The 22,508-nt window shown below is 36.1% G+C and overlaps 2 protein-coding genes across 2 annotated transcripts in view; both read left to right on the plus strand.

The window, feature by feature from the left end:
* The window catches only part of LOC131800373 (serine/threonine-protein kinase tousled-like 2), a 341,644-nt gene that overhangs the window by 82,312 nt on the left and 236,824 nt on the right, over positions 1-22,508 (plus strand). The gene's annotated exons all lie outside the window — the stretch shown is intronic.
* Positions 20,859-22,467, plus strand: LOC131805040 (putative nuclease HARBI1). The gene is made up of 4 exons (XM_059128271.1): positions 20,859-21,227; positions 21,294-21,732; positions 21,817-21,961; positions 22,020-22,467. The coding sequence occupies exons 1-4, from the start codon at positions 21,094-21,096 to the stop codon at positions 22,406-22,408; spliced, it is 1,107 nt and encodes a 368-aa protein (XP_058984254.1). The 5' UTR covers positions 20,859-21,093; the 3' UTR covers positions 22,409-22,467.

Consider the following 22,508-nt stretch of genomic DNA (forward strand, 5'->3'; position numbering starts at 1 on the left):
TTGCCTCCAAAAAAGAAAATAGTGTAAGTGGTGCTGGTACTGGTGCTGATGCGGCTGCTATCATTTCTGTGGGCCTGGTGGGTTCGCATGATTTACTGTACGGTTTAAGCAACATCGGCAAAACCGAATAGCATTTTTTTCCACGTACGTGTACGGACGTGTTGGGTACGCTTTTAGCTTTTTTTGTAAGCAACGAAATTTGAAGTGTCAACCTGCTGGGAAGTGAAGTGGTGCTTGGTGGTGAACGCACAAGCGTGCGTGTACGTACATCCTATCTCTGTCTGACTCACTTTGAATAACCATTGATGGCCCAGCTTTTTGTCCTGAAGCCTTCTTAGTCATCAACAATGTTTTGGTAATAGGAGTGAAAATCTTTTCGTATGGTACTAAAGCTCTCAGCTGCCTTTGGTAACAAAATGGAAGTAAATAAAAATCCTGAGCATGGAGGAAATTCCTATATAGGTACATACATATGTAAATATACGGTCTACCACTTGGTCACTGGTTCTAAGGACTTCATTTTTAAGGAGTATCTAATGCAAAGCACAGACTTATTCAGTCCATGTGCTAAATCGATTTTCGATAAAGTTTTTAGTCTATGGGGCTCTACCTACTTCGAATATTGTCTTGCGAGGTGCTAAACTGGCCACTGAGAACTGGAAATAGAAAATTACATTTGCTTTGCTTGGAATTTGGAGCAGAAACCCACAAAATTCTGAAAAAAACAAGGTACCGTAATATAAAGACAATAACTGGACATTGTCCGATATATTCAATATTCTATGGACGTCGATACGGGTCAATGCAGCATACGGGCCATGACATCGAAAGAGAAAAAAATAGTACGAAATACTGCAGATTCTGTGAAGATGAGGAAAAAACAAAGTGGCGCATTTGTTTTGGTCTAACCAATGTGGCTTAACCAAATAAACTTTTTGGGTGCACACGATTCAAGATCTCACTTCTTTCTCCCAGACAGGCCTTAGAAAGATTAGTAGATTTATTCATGTCCAACATATTGATTTGGATCGAGAGAATTGGACTCTGTCTCAATCCTTGTATGTAACCCTTGCTTTGGCCAGGCTATGACCTTGACTCCGATTTCTCCAAGAAATGAAATGTGGGAGGTTCAAATTCTTGCTAGATGAAACAAAGTGGCAGTCTCTTGTCAGTATCTGCAGTCATCTTCTTTTTTCGAACAGTAGCTGATTTTTTTTACGATTTCTGTCATTCAGTCCATCATTTCGTTTCATAACTCCGTTTGTATTTTTGATCAGACAAAAATTATATTTCGATTCAGCCATACCCGTGCATCTGTCTGTCCGTCAGTGGAAATCACTCTAGCTTCCGAACCAAATGAAGTCCGTTGATAGAATTTTACTCAGACTCATTTTAGGGCCGTAGGATTTTTATACCTGGATATGGCTAGAGAGGGTATATATCATTTAATACGACCAAAAGGTGCCTCATCGAAATAACGGATTTAGACCCTAGGTCTCTTTGGATCAAATCTGTTTCAGGACATTTGGAGTCGATCTGTCTGGCTGGTGCACACTATAACTCTCGAAGGGAGTATCCGATTTGGTCCAAACCTGGTACATCGTGATATTTTTGTCTAACTTAGATCGAGTTCGGAGATGGGCAATATCGGTCAACTCCTTCTGATACCTTCCCCACAAAAGATCGAAATTTTCAAAAATATATATTTCCCGCACAGAAAGAGAAACGATAATCCGATTTTGCTCAACTTTGCGAATCCTAATATTTACAGTAGTGCTATGTCAGATGCGAAAATGGACAATATCGGTCCACTACTTAAGTACCTCCCTAACCATGTCTGTCCGTGCGACGGTGCACCCGATTTGATTTAAACTTATTACATCGTATTATTTCCTTAATGTACCCTTTAATGAGCGATCACATAATTCTGTCCAGGAATGAAAACAGAGATGGATTTCGGATTCTAGGTAGCAAATCATAATATGGCAGAAAAATAGTCATTTTAAAAGGCCAAACCTGCTTGCGTTCCGGAAAAAGGACGCCAAAACAACATCCCGAGAATCCACCTTTATTTTTACACCCTACGCCGCACTGTGCTCAGGGTATTATGCCTTTGTGCATTTGTTTGTAACACAGAGCAGGAAGCGAGTAAGATCCAGGAAGCAAGTAAGATTAGTTCCTTTTGATGATCTGCATAGAATCAAATTCTGTGTCGATTTATGCATGTCCGTCCGTCTGTCGGTCTGCCCATGTATTTTTTCAAATAAAGTACAAGTCGCATTTATTGCCCGATCAAGATGAAAACATTTGTTTGATCCAAGGACGAACCATGTTGGAGATAATCGGTCAAAATTTTGCTGTGGCTCCCATATATATCTTCGCCCGATTTACCTTTTATTGTGCATCAAATATGTAATATTATACCTAATAGGATGGAATTTGGCGCATATAACCTAATAGAGCCTAGAAATAAGTATGTCAAGTTTGGATATCGGTTCCGATATAGCTATAGCTCCCATATATATCCTTCATCCGATTAGTTAAATTTCTCCTCCACAGCCGTAGCATGGCCTCCGTAACAATATTCGGAGAAATATATGATATACATCTCAGAAATAATTTTGCTCAATTTTATCGAAATCGGTTCAGATTTGGAAATAGCACCCATAAAGGTTGAGATAAAAAACTGCAACCAACATAAGACTGCTGTCATTTCTAAGTCACTCGTCCGACAGCTGTTAAAATTATTCCAGTGACAGCTCATTGACATTTGGTTCCAGAAAAGTTTTTTTTCTGATGGAATTCATGCGTGATAGTGTGATTTCTTTATATTTGGCTGTCGATCACCTCAAGCAAGCGCTTCGCCGGTAATGGGCCAAAATACCTCAGAGCAATATTCGGGCAGCGTGTGACGGTTTCATTAGCCTTTTGAAGGCCATAATTCGTTCCAAAGGTGACAAATTCGAACAAACCTAAACTTATTCCAAAATTTGATTCTATTTCCGACATTATTTGCTTTCATTCAATAAAATTAAAAAAGTAATGTAAAAATTATGGCGTTTGACTTTGTTGCAGTTTTTTTTATCTCACCATCCATCATTTGATATATCATGCTAATAATTCGCCTTTTTCTTTTCATTACAGGTAAGTCCAAACTGTTACATGCTATAATCATTGTTAAATATCAGGTAAATATTTCAATAAATTTATTCGAAATGTTACTAGTAGAGCTATAAAGGTCAATCAGCCGGTGCAAAATATATTTTCGAAAAATCAAAGTTTTTAGTCTTTCACAAAATATATTTTTAAGAAATTCACGTTTCACAATAAAAAATATTTTTTACATAGTCTGTAAACTTTCACAAAATTCAAATGCATTTGTAGTTGTTCCTTGATTTTTTTTTAAATCTACGTTTAAATAGTCTCACGATTGGTGGGTATTTGAAAAAAAAAATATATTAAAAAAAATCTTCGTTTTTTTTGTTGCTTTAGAAAAATATAGTCCTCGGAAAATTTTTAATAAAAAATACACGTTTACTTAAAAAATCCAGGTCTGCTTTGTCCTAAGAAAAATTTTAATAAAAAATCCATATCTGGTTTGTCCTGGGAAAAATTTTATTACAAATTCCATACCTGGTTTATCCTGGGAAATTTTTTGTTAAAAAATTCACGTTTGTTTTGTCCTAGAAAAAAGTGTTTTAAAAAATCCAAGTCTTGTTTGTCCTGGGAAGTAATTTATTAAAAAATCCACGTCTGTTTTGTCCTGGGAAAAATTTTTTTATTAAAAAATCCACGTCTGTTTTGTCCTGGGAAAAATTTTTTATTAAAAAATTCACGTATAGTTTGTCCTGGGAAATTTTTTTATTAAAAAATCCACGTCTTCTTTGTCCTGGGAAAATGTTTTTAAAAAATCCACGTCTGCTTTGTCCTGGGAAAAATGTTATTAAAAAATTCACGTCTGCTTTGTCCTGGAAAAAATTTTATTAAAAAGTCCACGTCTAGTTTGTCCTGGGAAGAAATTTATTAAAAAAATCCACATCTAGTTTCTCCTGGGAAAATTTTTATTAAAATATATACGTCCAGTTTGTCCTGGGAAAAAAAAATTATTAAAAAATCCAGGTCTTGTTTGTCCTGGGAAAAAAATTAAAAAAATTAGGTCTAGTTTGGCCTGGGAAAATTTTATTAAAAAATCCTAAAAAATATTTTTAAAAATCATGGAAAAATAATTTTGGAAAATCCATTGAAAAAAAATATTTCAAAAAATACATTTTTAGTTTTTTAATCCCACATTTAGTTGGTACTGGTAAAAATATATTTAATAAAATCCATGTTTGTCGGTCCTTTTTTCTGTAGAATACCTGCTAAAGCCTCGTTTTATAGAATATTTGCCAAAGATCTTCCATCTAAAGAAAACTGAACTGAAGTTCATCTGTGGAAGATCGGCTCAAAGTCTTCCTCTCTGTGGAAGATCTATTATATCTTCATCTCTCTATAGAAGGTCTTCTGTATATGAAAAAAAAAACTGTTAAAGATCATTTATCTATCTGACAGAAATCTGAGTTTATTAAAAAATTCACGTGTACTTTGTTTTGGGAACCATTTTATTAAAAAATCCACGTCTACCTCGTCCTGGAAAAACATTTATTAAAAAATTCACGTCTGTTTGGTCCTGGGAGAATTTTTATTAAAAAATTCACGTCTGCTTTGTCATGGGAAAATGTTTATTAAAAAATCCACATCTACTTTGTCCTGGGAAAATTTTATTAATAATCCACTTCTGCTTGGTCCTGGGAGAATTTTTATTAAAAAATCCACGTCTACTTTGTCCTGTGATTTTTTTTTTTTTTTAAAAAACCCAGGTTTACGTCGTCCTGGGAAATTTTTATTAAAAATCCACGTCTACTTTGTCCTATGATTTTTTTTTTTTTTTTTGAAAAACCCAGGTTTACGTCGTCATGGGAAACATTTTAATATACAAATCCTTGTCTACTTTGTCCATGAAAATTTTTATTAAAAAATCCACGTCTACTTTATTCATGGAAAAATTTTATTAAGTAATCCACGTTTAGTTTGTCCCGGGAAAAAATTATTAAAAAATCCAAGTCTTGTTTGTCCTGGGAAAAAATTATTCAAAAATCCACGTTTAGTTTGTGCTGGGAAAAATTAATAAAAAATATATGTTTAGTTTGGCCTAGAATTTTGTTTTAAAAAATCCTGTAAAATAAAAATATTTAAAAAATACATTTTTAGTTTTTTAATCCCGCATTTAGTTGGTACGGGTAAAAATATATTTAAAAAAATCTATGTTTGTCGGTTCTTTTTTCCGTAGAATACCTGCTAAAGCCTCGTTTTATAGAATATTTGACAAAGATCTTCCATCTAAGGAAAACTGAACTGAAGTTCATCTGTGGAAGGTCGACTCAAGTTCTTCCTCTCTGTGGAAGATCTATTATATCTTCATCTCTCTATAGAAGGTCTTCTGTATATGAAAAAAACCTGTTAAAGATCATCTATCTATACAATACCTTTTGAGAATCTATCTGCAAAAGAACAGTCCAAGGCCTTTTATTGAGATTTCTCGATATATAGGAGACCTGTTGAAACTCGTTACTGTAGAAAACATGTTGAGTGTATAATTTTAAAGAAAGTCTATTAATTTAATATCTGGAATTTAAGAATTCGAAGAAAATATTTTGATAGAAATTGGAAAAAAAATCAATTGTCATTTAGAAACGGATCTTAATTTTTTTTATAAGCGGATGTTTGACCTTCAGAGAAAATACTTCAAAAAATGTTTACCATTTCTGGTACTTGAGAAAAATATTTGAAAAATTCCACGTTTGTTAGCCCCTTAAAACATTTTACAAGTTCAATATTATCAGTCGGGTTGGCACCAGATCAAGTGGGCCGACATATCCCATACTTACATTAGATATTTGGTTGAGATAAAAAATTTAAATATACCAAGTGTGAAAAGAATCGCTGACTTGTTTTGTCGGTTTTGTAAATTCGCATAAAAAATTGACCAAATTATAGCGGGAAATCTGATTTTCTTCAGTTATATAAAATCAGGAATATATTTGAGAATTTGTGTTATATATCCATAAATATACATTTTTTTAACTTGAACCAATGGAACGATTGAAGGTAAGACATTCGACAGACTATATAGAATATCTTGCCTTCATTCGTTCCATTGTTCCAAAGCAATAAATATTTGCCTAGTACTTCCCCTGTCCCCTCGAACTGCTTTGTTTCTCAATCGCTTGCAAGTGATCTATTTATTATCGATTTTCTATTGCCTTCAAATCAAGTAGAAACAACAACAACAATAGCAACAACAACAAACATTTCTACATTCCAAGACCGTTCACTTACCTAATTTTAAATTCCGACCACATTTTCTCAAATCGAAACAACTGATCAGCCAACAACTCAACAACTTGTTCGCGTTCAGTCGTTCGTTTTATTTGCAAATTTCAAATTCCAAATTAAGATATTTCGCATAAGCTGCTGCTGCTGCTGTTCGCTCTCCTCAAACACAGAATCAAATGCGCAACGCACTGGTGTGACGGACGGACGGACGGCCTGGTCGGTTGGCCAGTTACAGGGTGGGCTAACGGGCAACGTCAGCGGTGAAGATAATTTCAACATTGCAAAATGTTCATGTAAAAAAAAGAAACAAAAACGAAATGCAGAAAAAATAATACAAATTAGGTAGACAGAAACAACTGTTAGGAGAGGTAGGTAGCGGAGAGTACACACATTTAGTGGATACGACCGGACAATCGCTTCTTTGATCGCCTCTGCTTGGCTTGGCCTGGCCAGCCAACCAGCCTAATGTTTAGCAAGCAAAATCATAATTGCTGTTGAAACTTGTTTTTCTTCTGCAGAACGCAAGAGAAACGTAAATTGCAACGTTTATCAGCAAATATTCATTACTTGTAATTATGTTTGTAAGTCGCTCGCAAAAAAGAACCTACAGCAGCCGCAGCTGACGAGATAATAATACACATAGAGAAAACACAATGATCATGGCATAATAGCAGAATATGTCGGAAATAGCATAAAGTTTTAGAATAATTTTAGATTTGTTCGAATTGGTCACCTTTGCCACGAGTTATAGCTTTTAAACGCCAATTAAACCGTCACACGCTGCCCGAATGTTGCCCCGCGGTATTTTGGCCATTCCCGGCGAAGCGCTTGCTTGAGGTGATCGACACTTTGGTATTTTTTAGTGCCAACCTCCAAAATACTCCAGATACAATAGTAGATTGGTATCCGGGGATTTTGGTGGCCATTGTGCGCAGGAAATGAAACGAGGAACCTCTTTTTGTAACCATTCTTGGATGGCGCGTGCTGAGTACGATGGTGCTGAGTCTTGTTGGAATGTCCAAGGTCTGCGGCCAAAATGTTTGCGTGCCCAAGGCTTTAATACACCCTCCAGAATATTTTCGCGATAATTTATTCGAAAGCCACGCTCGATTAATACGAGCGGAGAGCGACCATCGTCTGTTATGGCGGCCCACACCATCACCATGGCCGGCGCTTTAGTTCTGGTGGCCAACCGAAGGTGCACATTTTCAGCTGACCTCTTTGGCAAGTAAACACGATCATTTTGATTGTTTACAAACTGCTGGACAACGAATCTTTTCACATCGGAGAAAAGCAAATGCGGCAGTTCACCACTTTCGGCCAAGCAAAGCAACTCTTTATTTCGTTTGAGTCTCTTTTCTTTCCGTTGCGGTTTAAGTTCTCGCACTTTTTAGAATTTCAATGTCTTCACTACGAGCTCATTTTCCAATATTTGCCGAATGGAATATTGCGATATGTTCAGCTCACGAGTCATTTTTTTTTTTTTTTTTGATCAAGTAGCTTCTTTACTTTTCGAACCATTTCTGCTGACGGTGCTGTTTTCTCCACTTCCTTGACGTCGGGTAACGAGCAATGGTACGAGACACAAAAGAGTTATTCACATTAAAATGCTGGAGTGCTCTAACGATAGCAACTTGTGTTTTCCAGCCAAATATAAAGAAACCACACCATCACGCTTCAATTTCATCACGAATAACTTTTTTCTGGAAAATTCTCATCAAAATGCTTTTGTGCGCTTGTTAACAATATAATGAGCTGTCATTGGAATAATTTTAACAGCTGTCGAACGAGTGGCTTAGAAATGACAGCAGTCTGAAGTTTGTTGCAGTTTTTTCATCTAACCCTGTATGTACATGAGATATATGGTTGGTAGAAATATGGAGGTATACGAAGTTTGAAGAAAATAGATTATTTGATCCGCATTTTATGGGAGGTATATTAACGCTTTGTGGGGGAGGTTCCAGAAGAAGTGATTCGATTTTCTCCATTTTCTTATCTGATCTAAGGCTGATTAAATTATTAAGATGTGCAAAGTTGGAATAAAAATCTCATGTATTAAAATAGCACAGACCTCGTTTAAGGTCTTCTAAAGAAACAATAACAGGCCTTCTTTAGATGATAGACCATTAAAAGACCTTCAACAGCCGTACCTCAAGGGTCTTCCAAAAATTGAGGATGTCTCCTATCATCAATTTTTGGAAGACCCTTGAGAGTCTCATATCTGTACAATAACTGTTGAGGACCTCCTTCTTATTATACACCTCTAGGGAATCTGCTGTCTATTGAAGATTATCTAAAGGAAATTTATCTATAAAATACCTGCTAACAGTATTTCTACATATAACACACCTGCTAAACACCTTCTACCTATAGAAAACTTACCGAAGTTCTCCCCTTTATTGAAGACCTGCTTATGGCCTTCTCTCCACGAAAGACTTCTATTTATTGAGAAACTTTCAAGGGGTCTTTCAAAGGGTCTTTCAAATGGTCTATAGATCACCAGTTGAGGGTCCTCTTTCTTTAGGTCTCGTGAAGCTCTTCTATGTCTAAATTTTAATAAACAAATATTCAAAAATAACCTCTCTTTATAGAAGATCTGTTGGGGCTAGGGGTCATTTCTTCTAATGAAAGGTTGAAGGTCATAAAAACATGTTGATGATAAAAGGACTGTTGCGGGTCCATAAAAGGCCTGTTGCGGGTCTTAGATATATAGAAGAACCGTTACCCTTTTTCTTCTATAAAAAACGTACTTCTATCTATAGAAGACCTGTTGAGGGTACATTATCTGGAAAAGACCTTTTGTTGATCTCGATTTATGGGAGACGTGTTGAGACTCGTAATTATTAGAGACAAGGGCCTAATATCTGTAAAAAGTCTGTTGAGAAGCTCAAATCTGTAGAAGCTCTTCCAGGGTCTATTATCCACAGTTAGTCTTCTCTCTATAAATGACGTTATGTAGTTGTTCTATCTCTGGAATGAACGCTGAGGGTTTTCTACATCACATTTTGGCGGCTTTCCATTCAAAGAAGATCCATTAAGGGAATCTCCTAACGGATAGAAGTCGTTTGAGGTAAGTTTTCTTTGTTAAAAGGAAGGCTTGTTGTGGGGTGTTCATGGCTTTTTATTCATCGAAGTCTCATTGATGTTGCACCATGGGAGACTTGTTGTGAGTATTATTCTTGTGGGCTAACAACATCTAAAGAAGCCCATTGAAACCCTCTTGTGAATCGTGTATCATTAGAGGACCTGTTGAGGGTGTAATATTCATAGATCTATTGTAAATCTTCTACATATAGAACACCTGTCGGCCGTCTTCAATATAGGAAGATCTCTTGAAGGTCATAATCTTTAGAGCACCTGGTGGGAGTCAGTTAACTTAAGAAGACTCGTAGACCAGCATCCATCCATCCAAGACTTGTAGGGGGTTTTCTATCTACCTGAAAAACTGTTTAAGAACCAAATGACCAAATTTTTTTGCTTGCAAGGTCTCCAAAAAATTCTTAAAAAACATTTTTGCCTTGATATGCCCTTCAAAGTCTTCTAAAAATAAAAGACATAAAAGGTCATTAATAAAACTTTTAGGATTTGCCTTGAAAAAATTCTTCAATAAAATGTTGTACCCCGGATGTATGCGTATTATTAGTTAGTTTGTTTAGATATAGCTCATACGCCTCGGAGCCTATCGAACAAAAATTACTTATACGTCTAAGTTCTGGCGAAGGGCTCTACGTCTGGGAAGAACATTAGCGTCGCAGTGGCAAGTCAATATGCCTACCGGGATTCTTAGATAAGTTTTGCTAATTGATTCAGATTTGCTATTTCTTTTTTCGAAATTGCTGGCTAAATTGCTTTATGTAGCTGGCTATAAGCTTCTTTGGCGAGAGCCTTTTTTGAGTCAACTGATATAATAGCTTATCGAATTAACGAAACTTGATGTGATAGCTGACAGCCAGGAAATCGACATATATAGTCACTTTTTAAACCCTACGCCACACGGCGGTACAGGGTATTATGTCTTCGTACATTTTTTATACCCTCCACCACATTTAGTATGGAGGGTATATTAAGTTCGTCATTCCATTGAAATAATTATTTTATATTCTTGATCAGCGTAAAATTCTAAAACCGTCCGTCTGTCTGTTGTAATCACGCTGGAGTCGAAACGAATTAAGGTAGGAAGCTAAAATTTTGCACAGATCTGTCTTTTGTCTGCAGTCAGGTCAAGTTCGGGATATATTGGTCCACTATATCGTATAGCCTCCATATAACGGTACCCCCGATATTCGGTATTTTGATGATTTCAGCTAAATTTTCCAATGGCATTGTCTTAAAATCCACAGAAGGATTTCCTTTGAGTAATGTACTCCTGGAAGAGAATTGTCTATATAGGTCCCCAATATTATATATACCCTATAAAATGGTTATTCCCGGTATTCGGTATTTTGATGATTTTAGCTACATTTTTCAACGGAATTGTCTGAAAATCCAAACAAGCAGTTCCTTGTAAGTAGAAGATAATTGTCTACATAGGTCCACGTTTTAGTATAGCGCTCATATAAGGGTACCCCCAGATATTCGATATTTTCATGATTTTTGCAACATTATTTACCGGAATAGTTTCAAATCTCGTATTTGACGTTCGGAACCGTTACTACAGTCTATGACAAAAATTACTTATGCAGGACCACGTCTTCGTATAGCCCCATATAACGGTTTTCATTTAAGTGGTATTTATTTCCACGGAAATTTTTTGAAATTTCCCAAGCTTCTTCCAAATTGTGGAGAGTGTAAAAAGTTCTGCCCGGCCGAACTCAGCTGCTTTTTTACTTATTTTTTTTTATTTATTTATTTATTTTTTTTTTTTTTTTTTGAACGTGCAGAAGCATTAGAAATAGGCATATAGTTCCTTTTGATGATCTGTACAGGTGGCTCTTATTTTCCAATTGAGTTGAAATTGCTAACAAATAATTTGCCCAAGGACGAATCATATTGAAATTGGCGATAGTCGATAATCCAAATTTAGATATGGCTTCCACACATATCTTCGTCGAACTTAAATTTTATTGGGCGCCATATGTGTCATATTCGTCCAAATAGGATGTATTTCGACACATCCGATCGAATTCAGACAGGGAGAAAGTAATTCAAAGTTGGTGAAATTCTGTTCAGATATATCTATAGCTCCATCTGTATATGTTTCATCCGATTTGGTGTTTAAGTCCCTCATTTTCGTAATATCGACTCTACAACAATGATATCAGATACAGATCAGAAATGCCTGACAAATATATATAGCTTCCATAGATATCTTCATTCGAGTTCACCAAACGTGTAATATCAGCCCGAACTGGATGGATTTTTGAATTTTCTACCGATTTTCCCATATGGTTAAATTAGGTTTCCATACATCTATTGCTCCGATATATGATTCCAAATTAGAACTGCCTGACTGTTGACCGACCTTTTCTTTAATAGCTTTATGTTTCTTTATGTTATTGCAAAGTTCTGTTTTGGCTGCCTTCTTTATTGCAAGATTTAGCTATTTTAAGGGAGCCGGAACATCGCCTCGTAAGTCTAAGGATCGGATCATAGGCACTCAAGTATTTAAGCGAAGAATCTCCACCAGACCCGCTGACTGTTCGCGACTACTTTAATTCGCAACTAACCAGTATACGAGTGGCCGCGTCCGATAGCAATTAGTTTTGTTTGAGGATCATATATAACTGGAACCTTTATATTGTTGTCCGTCTGGTTCCACAATAATCTTCGATTCTAAATCTACTCAGTAGAATTAGAATCCCTACAAGTTCTTTCGACCGTATCGAATATCGCTACTTTCAAGATTTATATTACATCAGATTTGCTACTTAGATCAGATTTGCTTATTGAGAAAAGGGAACAGGTTCTTTTTCTCTAGATTGGGGGCTAAATGGCCTTAGGTACTTAGCCACCAGCTTCTTCAATGATAACCTTTTAAGCAGCTGACATAAAAGCTTATCGGTGGTTTTACAGTCTCATCTATCTATAGATTAATAGACTGGCAACCACCTCGATCTTCTTCATCAGCAATTTCATTCCCCACCACGTTTTAATGTCCTGGGGTCCAATGAAGCTTAATGAATTTACGTAGAGGTCTTTCTTTCACTCAAAAATTGTTCTCGATTTAATAGGATTTGATTTATGGAACACCTGACTATTGACATTTATAGTCACTACCTCTTTATGTGATTGGAAAGTTCTATTTTGCCTATTTTTCGTTGCCTCAAAAACGCTACACTTGTGTTATGTTTGGTACAGATAGATGATTATATTAGGGACGCCGAAGCAACGCCTTATCAATCCAAGGATCATTGGTACTCCGGTATTTAAGTCTAAATTTTCCCTCTAGACCCACTTACTGTTCGCGTCCACTTATTTAATACCCAACTACCCACGGGGCTTCCCAAAACCTGAAGAGGCATCCGATAGCAATCAAATACGCTCTGGGATCATATATAATTGTGCCTCCTGATATTAGATATTGTGATGATTTAATTCACATGTTTCGACAGAATTGTTTAAAATTTGGAGTTTGGTGTTCGCAATGGGTACCTCCTCCTATGATAAAAAAGTGACTTGACAGGACCACGTCTTTATATAATCCCTATACAAATGTACCTCCCTATGTTTGGTATTTTGTTGATTTTAGTCACCTTTTATAAAGAGTTTTTGGTCGATTTTAATTTACATGTGAAACGGCAACTCTGAGTCATCCCTTCTTGTCCACTTTCTCTGCGATTGCTCTCTCATTCCGACTCTCTCTCTCTCTCTACAAAAACAACAAAGCATTCGGTTTTGCAAAAAACTGGATTTTTCGCTCTCTCCTCCCTCTGTGTTCAACATTTACTGTTGCTAAATGTTGCTGCTCTTTGTTGGCGGTTGTCACCGAGTTGTGGGAGTGACCTCCTTTGTTTACTGGGATCCTGTTAACGTTTTTAGACTGCAACGTCATTGCATCATGCTGATGATGATAATTATTATTTTTATACTGTTTGTTGTTGTTCTTATTGTTATAAAAATAATAAAATATTACACACTTAGTGACATTCTCTCGCCGTGGCCACCACCACACACTATTTGTTCGCATTTAATTCAAATTCACGAGTACTTTTTTCAAGTTATTTACTTCGTTTATATCCATTCAATCCAAGCAAGCAACAACAACAAGAAAATCGCGACAGCAACAGCCCGCAAAAAAGTACTCTGCTATTTTTATTTATTAATGTTATCATCATCATCGCCGTGCCGCCGTTTCCCTCACTTCCTACTTCTCCGGTGGCTTATGGCGAATTGTTTTGACGGCGTCATGCCTGGTATTATCATAATACGACGTTTCTTCTCATGTACACATATTCTCACCCAGCAGAGTCGGGCATTGGGTTTCCTCCGATGCCTCGATGCTTCTTACTTGGCGTCGACTACAACAAGCCCAACAAACAAACTCGTTAATTTTCCTGGCAGTGGTGCAAAAAAAAGCAAGACGCAGAGCAAGCATACCGTTCATGTTGTTCTTGTTTTTTTTTTCTTTTCTTTTTTCATTCTCTTTAACCCCACTTCAACGGTCTGTTTAGATTTGCTGTGTTGGCGCTCAGATTTCCTCTAGCAGCTGCTGTTGTTGTTTTTGTTGTTGCTGTCGTGTTTGAACCCAACCGAACCGCACCGTACCGAACAAATAAACAATAATGCCCCCAAGAGTAGTAGTTGTATTACAACGGCAATAAATCCCCTAATATCATCTGCTTTGGTTTGAGGGAGGGTATTATTATGGCATTTAAACAAAATCATACTCAATAAATTAATTCTTGTTGTCAGCTCGCTCTTTCGCCTTTCAAATGTAAATAAAGCGTACGACCACAGAGCGTGAGAGAGATAGAAACAGAGCTCTTCTACAGTGGTTCTCTGTTAATGTGGTGTGTGCGTGTGTGTGGTGTTAAACAACATTTGATACGTTTCGTTTGTTTTGCACATATTGATGGGCAAAAAGATAGCACAAGTAGCAGAATATTAATACTGGAAGTGTAATAAACAAGGAAAACGTGCCTCACCGAAATAACGGTTTTAGACCCTAGGTCTCTTTGGACCAAATCCGTTTGAGGACATTTGGAGTCGATATAGCGATGTCCGTCCGTCCTTCCATACGTCTGTTCGGCTGGCTGGTTCTCACGATAACTCTCGAAGGGAGTGTCCAATTTGGTCTAAACTTAATACATCGTAATTTTATTATTAAATTTAGATCGAGTTCGGAGATGGGCAATGTCGGTGCACTCCTTCTACTAGCTCCCCCACAAAAGGTAAACATTTAAAAAATATATATTTATTTTACTGCACAGAAAGAAAAAGTTAAAACTGATTTTCCCCTAACTGTGGAAATAATAATATTTGCTTCAGTGCTAGGCCATTGTAGGCCTTGTACCCCCAACCTTAAACAGAGAATATTTAAGATAAATGCTACATAATTTACCGGTTTTCTTCAAGCATCCTTCATACCAGTCCTACAACATTTTAAGAAAATGTCAAATAACTCATCTATCATAATATATTTGTCAGAATAATATTAAATTCTCAAGATGGAATACACCGATCCTTTCTCCTGGTATCATCGTCAAAGCATCTTTAAATCAAAAACGCCTTGTAGAATGCGTATGGAGTATGGAGAGTGATTGCTAACGCCTAAATTTTAGAAAAAAAAAGTAATAAAAAAATAACGTCATATTTGTATCACTCAGAAGAATACAGGTAGATGCATCAACGCTTGGGAGCATTGATATGTCAAAAATATTTAAATGTTTTTTTTTTTTTTTTTTTTCAAATAAAAATCTACTTTTATATATTTTCTTATACTACGTCAGTCGGAGGCTATTTTTACAAATTCAAATAATTTTTCATTCAACATTTTCAATTCCAAAATTGGTTTGACAGTTCATTGTCCCAGCAGCTGTGTCGACGCGTCTACATATATTCTTCTACCATGCGGTTTGGAGTTCGTAATGGATACTGCCTACATTGACAAATAAATGCTTATAAGGGTCCATGTCTTCGTATAACCCCCATATAACGGTACCTCCCTTTATTATGTACTTTGATAACTTGAGATACACATTTCACCGGTTTTATTTCAAATTTGAAGTTCGCAATGTGTACTACCAGAAATTTACCACATTTTTGCATAGCCCCTATATAACCTCCTATTATACGTTAATATATTCAGCAGCTACTACGGTTACATGGGGATATACGAAAACGTGACCCTTACAGCCAATTATCTGCAGAGAAGGTGACTGCAGATAATTGGCTGTAAGGGTCACGTTTTCGTATATCCCCATGTAACCGTAGTAGCTGATATTTAGAATTTTTAACTTATAGCAGCATTTTCCTTTTAAAGGTGGAGAGTATTTTCGTATAGACCAATATTCGGTATTGTGATGATTTTAGCGACCTTATTCCCCAGAATTCCTATAACAGAAAATTGTCTATTCTGGCCCACTTCTGCATATAGCCAACATGCTTTGAAAGATCTCACATTAGAAGGTACCATTGTATGGGGGGTATACCAAAAAGTAAATCCATCTCGATAAATTTCGAACTAAGTTAACATTCTCAAATGCCTATAAATGGGGGATAAACCCAAGCGTGAACAAATTCTTACATATTTGGCGTAATCAATCAGAAATATAAAATTATAGCAAATTAAAAATAAAGGAGGAAAATATATGGATTCCATTGGCACAATCGTCGAATGGCACAGAAATTTGAACACCTGAAATAGGTGGGCTTCTCTGACTCGAGACCTGGGTAAATGCGTACCGATGGGAAGGGATAACCGGAGCCTGATCGACTATAGGTAGATACCCGATTCCTTCCAACGGTTTCCACTGAGTGATCCAGGAAGATCACCTAATCTATTAAAATCAAGGAGAAATATATGTGGGTTTAAACATATGCGATTGGTAGGCTTCTCTGACTCGAGACCTGGGTAAATGCTTGCCGATGGGAAGGGAAAACCGGAGTCTGATCGACTGTGGGTAAATAACCAATTCCTTCCAAAGGTTTCCACTGAGTGTCCAGAGTGGTTCTATAAGATTTCCCGGCGAGAAATCTTAACAAATACTCCAGCAATGATCTATGAAGACTTTCATATCCGCAGAGACCTTAAAAAGTGCCCAAAACATTATCTACAAGAATAATTGTTCAAAAGACCCTTAAAAGAACTCAACAAGAATTCGCAAGTCTACTGATGCAAGGGGCCTAAATAAGTACTCATGCAATGGTTGGCCCAAATATCAGAAAGGATTCTGAGCATATATAAAAAATTATTAAAAAGGGAGTCCCACCGGCTCCCTGTGTTCATTACCAGATGGTAGCAATGAGTTTGGTTATTCAACAAATATTTTTTTTTGCCAAGGTATAGGTTTTATATGAAAACAAACACGAACGGCTTGGTTCAAAAATATCATGCTATTTATTTCGCCACCACTGTTTGGTGGTTGAATGTGAATGGCGTTTCACGATGTTAATGATTTTGAGATATGAATCGGGTTATTAATTTAAAATATTTTGTGGTTTGTTGGTTTTTGATTGTTCGCACTTGTGAAACGACGTAATTAAATTCAAATAAATTCTAGCATAAAATATGTGATAAATATGGGATTAATTTTTTCAATACAAATTATAAATGTTAATGGAATTCCGAGGTAATTGGATTGTAGGTGGAGTATTTATTTTTAAATTTAATAAAAATATGATAGATAATTAGATTGGAACAGTCATCTGTTCTACATTACCTCTTGTATTTTGTTATTTTATTCCTCGGGTCCTCGAACCCTTTCATATCGCACCTATTTTGTTTTTCTCATTTAACTTTGTTCCGAACATTTGATGCCTGTTTCTTTATTTCTTATATTTTTTATTCCATCCATTCCTATTCCTCATCTCCTCTTATTAAGCTATCAACGATGGCAACCACTCATTTCTCTCTTTCTTTATTAGGCCAATTATTTTTTTTTTTTGTTGTTATCGACATTTGTTTTTCGTTCGTTTATTCCGATTGTTTATGTATTTATGTGTGTTGTATTGTTGTGGTTGGTACTCAACATACAAACGCAACAACAACAAGAATAATAATTGTTGAATAGCAAAATTAAAAAGAACGAACCGAACCGAACCATGCGGCCATTGCAGTCCCCATGTTCATCATCGGCCTTATGTTTTCTTTGCGCCTGTTAGCTGACATTCGCATTGTACAACAAAAATGCTTAGCATTTCAATGCTGACTGGCCTGGCTGGCTTGTTGTGTTGTTTCTCGTTTCTTTCCAATTTATTTGACCAACCAAAACAAAACAACAACATCTCTAAGAATGAGAAAGGAATGAGAACACAAACAACAAGAACAATGTGAAGAAGAAACAAACCAACTGTTATATCTTCGACACAGTGGGAAGAAAGTGAAAATTTAATGTGCATATTCAGTTAATTAATTATGAATATATGCGAGGTTATTATACCTACCACTATTCTATGGAGGGTATATTAACTTTGTCATTCTCTTTGTAACTCCTCGAAATATTTATAATAGACCCTACAATGTATATATAGTCTGGATCAGCGTAAAATTTTAAGACGATCTAGCGATGTCAGTCTTTATGTCTGTCTGTCCGTCTGTTCTACTCACGCTATCTTTCGAACGAATTGAGATAGAAGGCTAAAATTCATGCATAGTAGGCAGGTTTAGTTCGTAAATGGGCCATGTCGGTCCACGTTTTGGTATAGTCCCCATATAACGGTACCTTCAGATATTCGGTATTTTGCTGATTTTAGCGACATTATTCACCGGAATTACTTCAAATTTGATATTTGAAGTTGATAATGGATACTACAGCCCATGCCAGAAAAGTGTCTGTGCAGGTCCACGTTTTGGTATAATAGTACCTCCCTATATTCGGTATTTTGATAATTTTGATGATGCATTCGGCTACATTCGTTATTTTTAAGATTTTAACAGAATTTTTAAAGAGTTTTATTTTTGTTGTAATTGCCGAATTCGTTCAAAGTGGTGGAGGGTATTCAAAGTTCGGCCCGGCCGAACTTATAGCTTTTTTACTTGTTTTTATTTGGCGGATATGAATCGTGAAACCAAATTGTGTTTTATAAAATTCTATGTTTAGTGAGGGAAAATTATTTTTTTACCATTTTGGGAAAGCTTTTGGGTTTCAAATCCTGCAGCTTAGTATTAAATTTTTTCCAAATATATTGGCCGTAATTGGCATTTGAAGTTCTGTATTTGCACCTAACTTCCATTGCATCTCCAGAAAAAAATCATTATATATAGCAATATATAACTACAATGATTGTATTTGTTGTATCTAAGGGCATTCAATCGCATTTCGATTTATTCAATTTCATTCTTTATGAAAACATTTTCTTTTAATTTTATTCTACATTTCTAACAATAAGTTTCTCTTCTTTCTAGGTAAGTTTATTGTTTTGAACTGGCTGTAGGTATATTTTAAATGGTGTAATTTTCTGAAATCTGCAATAATATGCAATATCAAGTTGGATTTCGCTATATTCTTGATAAAACAGTGTTGGCTTGTTTGTTCGGCATATCATAGTATTTTGTTGAAATATTAAATTTGTCATTCTATTTGTAACACCTCTAAATATTAGTCATAGACCCATTAAGGTGTATATATTTATGATCAGAATACTATTCTAAGTAAGATTTAACGATGCGCGTCTGTCTGTCCGTTGAAATCACGATTCAGCACACATTATTTGACGTAGAGCTTTAAAATTTGGCACAGTAGTCCAGGATGGTTGGTATTGAAAATGAAATAAATCGGTCCATGATTTTTGTATAGCCGTACCCCCCGACATTCGGTATTTCGATGATTTTTACCACATTTTTTGACGTATTTGTCTTAAAATTGGAATTTTTTGGTTATAATGGGTACTAGCCCCAGTGGCAAAACATTGTATGCATATGTCCACGATTTTGGATTTTGGTAGCCCTCATACAATGACACCTATCGATATTCGATATTTTGATGATTTGTGCCACATTTTTGCACGGATTTGTCCATAAATTGGTATTTGTAGTTCATAATGGGTTCTAGCTCCGGCAGCAGAACATTGAATATTTAGGTTCACGTTTTCCTATAGAACGCATATAACGATACCCACCGATACTCGGTATTTTGATAATCCTAGACACATTTACCCACATAATTGTTTCAAATTTGGTATTTTTACAGATTTGATAGATGGCATCCCTAGAAGTATAAAATTGTCTATAGAGGTTCCCGTTTTGGTATATCCCTATACAACGGCCTCACCCATTTTATGATTATTGAAAAGTTCAACAGCATTATCCAAATGGACTTGCTGGTATTTGAAGTTTAGCGTGGTCACGTTTGAATTCAGATACTTTTACTATATAAAAATGTTTTCTTTACCCCAAGGATGAGAGTATTGAAAATTCGGCTCGGCCGAACTTAATGTTTTTTTTTTTTTTGTACTTTTTCTTAATTACATTGGAAATAGTTAAAATAAAAGTCGACTTAAATAATCGGGTCGAATGAAATCCATTGTCGTCGTCTCCTGGCATTATAATGTTTGTACATTTTAATTTCAGGGCTTCGTCCAAAATGTCATTCCACATTAATAGAAACAAGCCAGAGACAATCTACATGACCTCGTCCTGCTAGTCATTCCAATGCTCATTTGATCTTGGATTATCATTTCAGGCGTGCTACGTTACCAAAAAAATGCAGTGGGTTCTAAGGTCAAACGTGTTTAATGCCTTTATATACCATGACTCATATACATAATTTCATATAGAGCTTTGAAATTTTATGGAGAGCTTTGGATTACTTCAAGTATCATTGGGTTAAAAAATGAGTCTCCCCAAACCCCGATTTCAATTTCGATAAATGTTGATATTTTGAGTTCTTTATAACCTACGCCACACTGTGGAACAGGGTGTTATGCAGAAGGAACGAAATAGACCCATAGTTCCTTCATAAATTCACATTCAACATAGAATCATATTCAGAGTCGATTTATGCAAGTGCATATGTTGGCTATTATTTATGTTGGCTATTATTAGCAACAAACCGATTGAAATATCGGACTAAATTCATCAAACTGTCGAATATCGAGGGGGTACCATTATATAGAGCTGAGGTAATACGTTGACCTATATGAACAATTTTCATCTAGGGGAGGACAATTCTATAAAAAATTTGACTAAAATCATGAAAATACCAAATATCTGGAGGTAATTTTATTTGGGGGCTATACACAATCGTGGACCTATTTACACAATTTTTAATCAGCGCCAAATTGTAGCTGCCTCTCTTAGTTATTTTCGATTGTAACATGATTACAACAGACGAATTTTCTTAGAATTTTACGCAGGTCAAGAATATGTACACTTTCAGCCCGATTCTGAATACTCCCCGGGAGATTATTCCCGGGGAGATTATTTTTCCCGGGAATAAAATCCTCCTATTCTAAACAAACGGGGAGAATGGTAATAAGGGAGAGAGAATTTCGATTATTCGAAGTCAGCTGTTTTGCGTCAGCTGTTTTGTTTGGCTAACAATTTGCAAATATTTTTATGACTTCAAAAGCATAAAGTGATTAAAAATAAAAAAAGAACTATAAAAAAACAATTTAAAAATGTTTAGTGTTGCGTTTGTGATGCTAGCTGATGCAGAAAACGCTGAAGTGCAGCAGCAGGAGAAAAATATGCAAAGGATAGAAAGGAGAAGGTTACGCGATGCCATCAACCCACTTGAGTTGCCTCAATCTTTGTAAGTACATACATGAATAAACTATTATTAAATTTTATTTATTAACAAGAATCTTACTTTTCAAAGATTTGAAAAATATTATAGGGTAAACAAACCGGCATTCAAGTATCTGTTGGGCGTGTTAACTTCCAACATTCAACCTAAACGTAAGTCATTTGCAGTTTCTCCTGTTGTGAAACTAAGTGCGGCTCTACGCTTCTTTGCGGAAGGCGGGTACCAAACAGGCATAGGAAAAGATTGCGACGTGTCTGTGGCCCAGTGTAGTCTTAGCAAAGTTCTCACGGAAGTCATAAATATATTTGAGAAACATCTCTGCCCAAAATGGATAAGGTTCTGCAGAACGGAAGAGGAGAAACGTAAAATTGCTTTAGCGCTTTATATAAAGCATGGCATTCCGAGCGTTATAGGATGCGTTGACGGAACACATGTCCGCATTATTGCTCCCTCCGCCAATAAGCACTTATATTACAACAGGAAGGGCTACTATAGTTTGAATGTTATGCTGGTAAGTAGTTTCGCTGATTGTTTGTGTTCAAGATATTCATCGGAATGATCAATAATTGATTTTTAACAACAACAAAAATTACAGGTGTGTGATCATGAGTTGAGGATTCAGTACGTGGATGCATCGCATCCTGGGGCGTGCCACGATTCATTCATTTGGAATACCAGCGAGTTGCGAGCCCACCTTGAGGAAGTCTATCGAACAGGCGGTAGTAAATATTGGCTCCTTGGTAAGGTTTTGAATGACAACAGAAAGTATTCACAAATTAATATTTTATTTTTTACTAGGAGATGCAGGGTATTCTCTAGAACCGTGGCTTTTGACCCCTCATAGATGTCCACAGGATGAATCAGTTGAAATTAAATTCAATGAAATCCATTCAAAGTGCCGCAATGTAGTTGAACGCACCAATGGCGTTTTGAAAAATAGATGGAGGTGCATTCTTGGTGCTAGGGAGTTGCACTATTCTCCTGAAAAAGCCGCAAAAATCACAAATGTTTGCTGTGCCTTGCATAATATATGCATTCATTTCAAATGCAATACTGACGTCAACGATGTTGAACATGTTGATAGTATTAGCATACAATATAGTGATAGTGATGTAGTATCCTTGGCCACGCAGCAGTATTTGTCGGTTGCCCAAAATATTAGAAATAATATTGGACATAATCTGTAGTAGATATTCCCCTAAATTTAGACTCAGACACTAATAAACGGCAATCAATCACTTATATATATTGCGACAGCCTAATGTATATTTGTAAATTAAAATAATA

This window comes from Musca domestica, unplaced genomic scaffold (assembly GCF_030504385.1).
Source record: "Musca domestica strain aabys unplaced genomic scaffold, Musca_domestica.polishedcontigs.V.1.1 104, whole genome shotgun sequence".
In the NCBI taxonomy this organism is placed as follows: Eukaryota; Metazoa; Arthropoda; class Insecta; order Diptera; family Muscidae; genus Musca; species Musca domestica.

Coding starts and splice junctions, on each gene's coding strand:
- LOC131805040 (XM_059128271.1), top strand. CDS start 21,094: ATGTTTAGTGTTGCGTTTGTGATGCTAGCTGATGCAGAAAACGCTGAA. Junction 21,228..21,293: donor CTTGAGTTGCCTCAATCTTT/GTAAGTACATAC, acceptor TACTTTTCAAAG/ATTTGAAAAATATTATAGGG. Junction 21,733..21,816: donor ATAGTTTGAATGTTATGCTG/GTAAGTAGTTTC, acceptor CAAAAATTACAG/GTGTGTGATCATGAGTTGAG.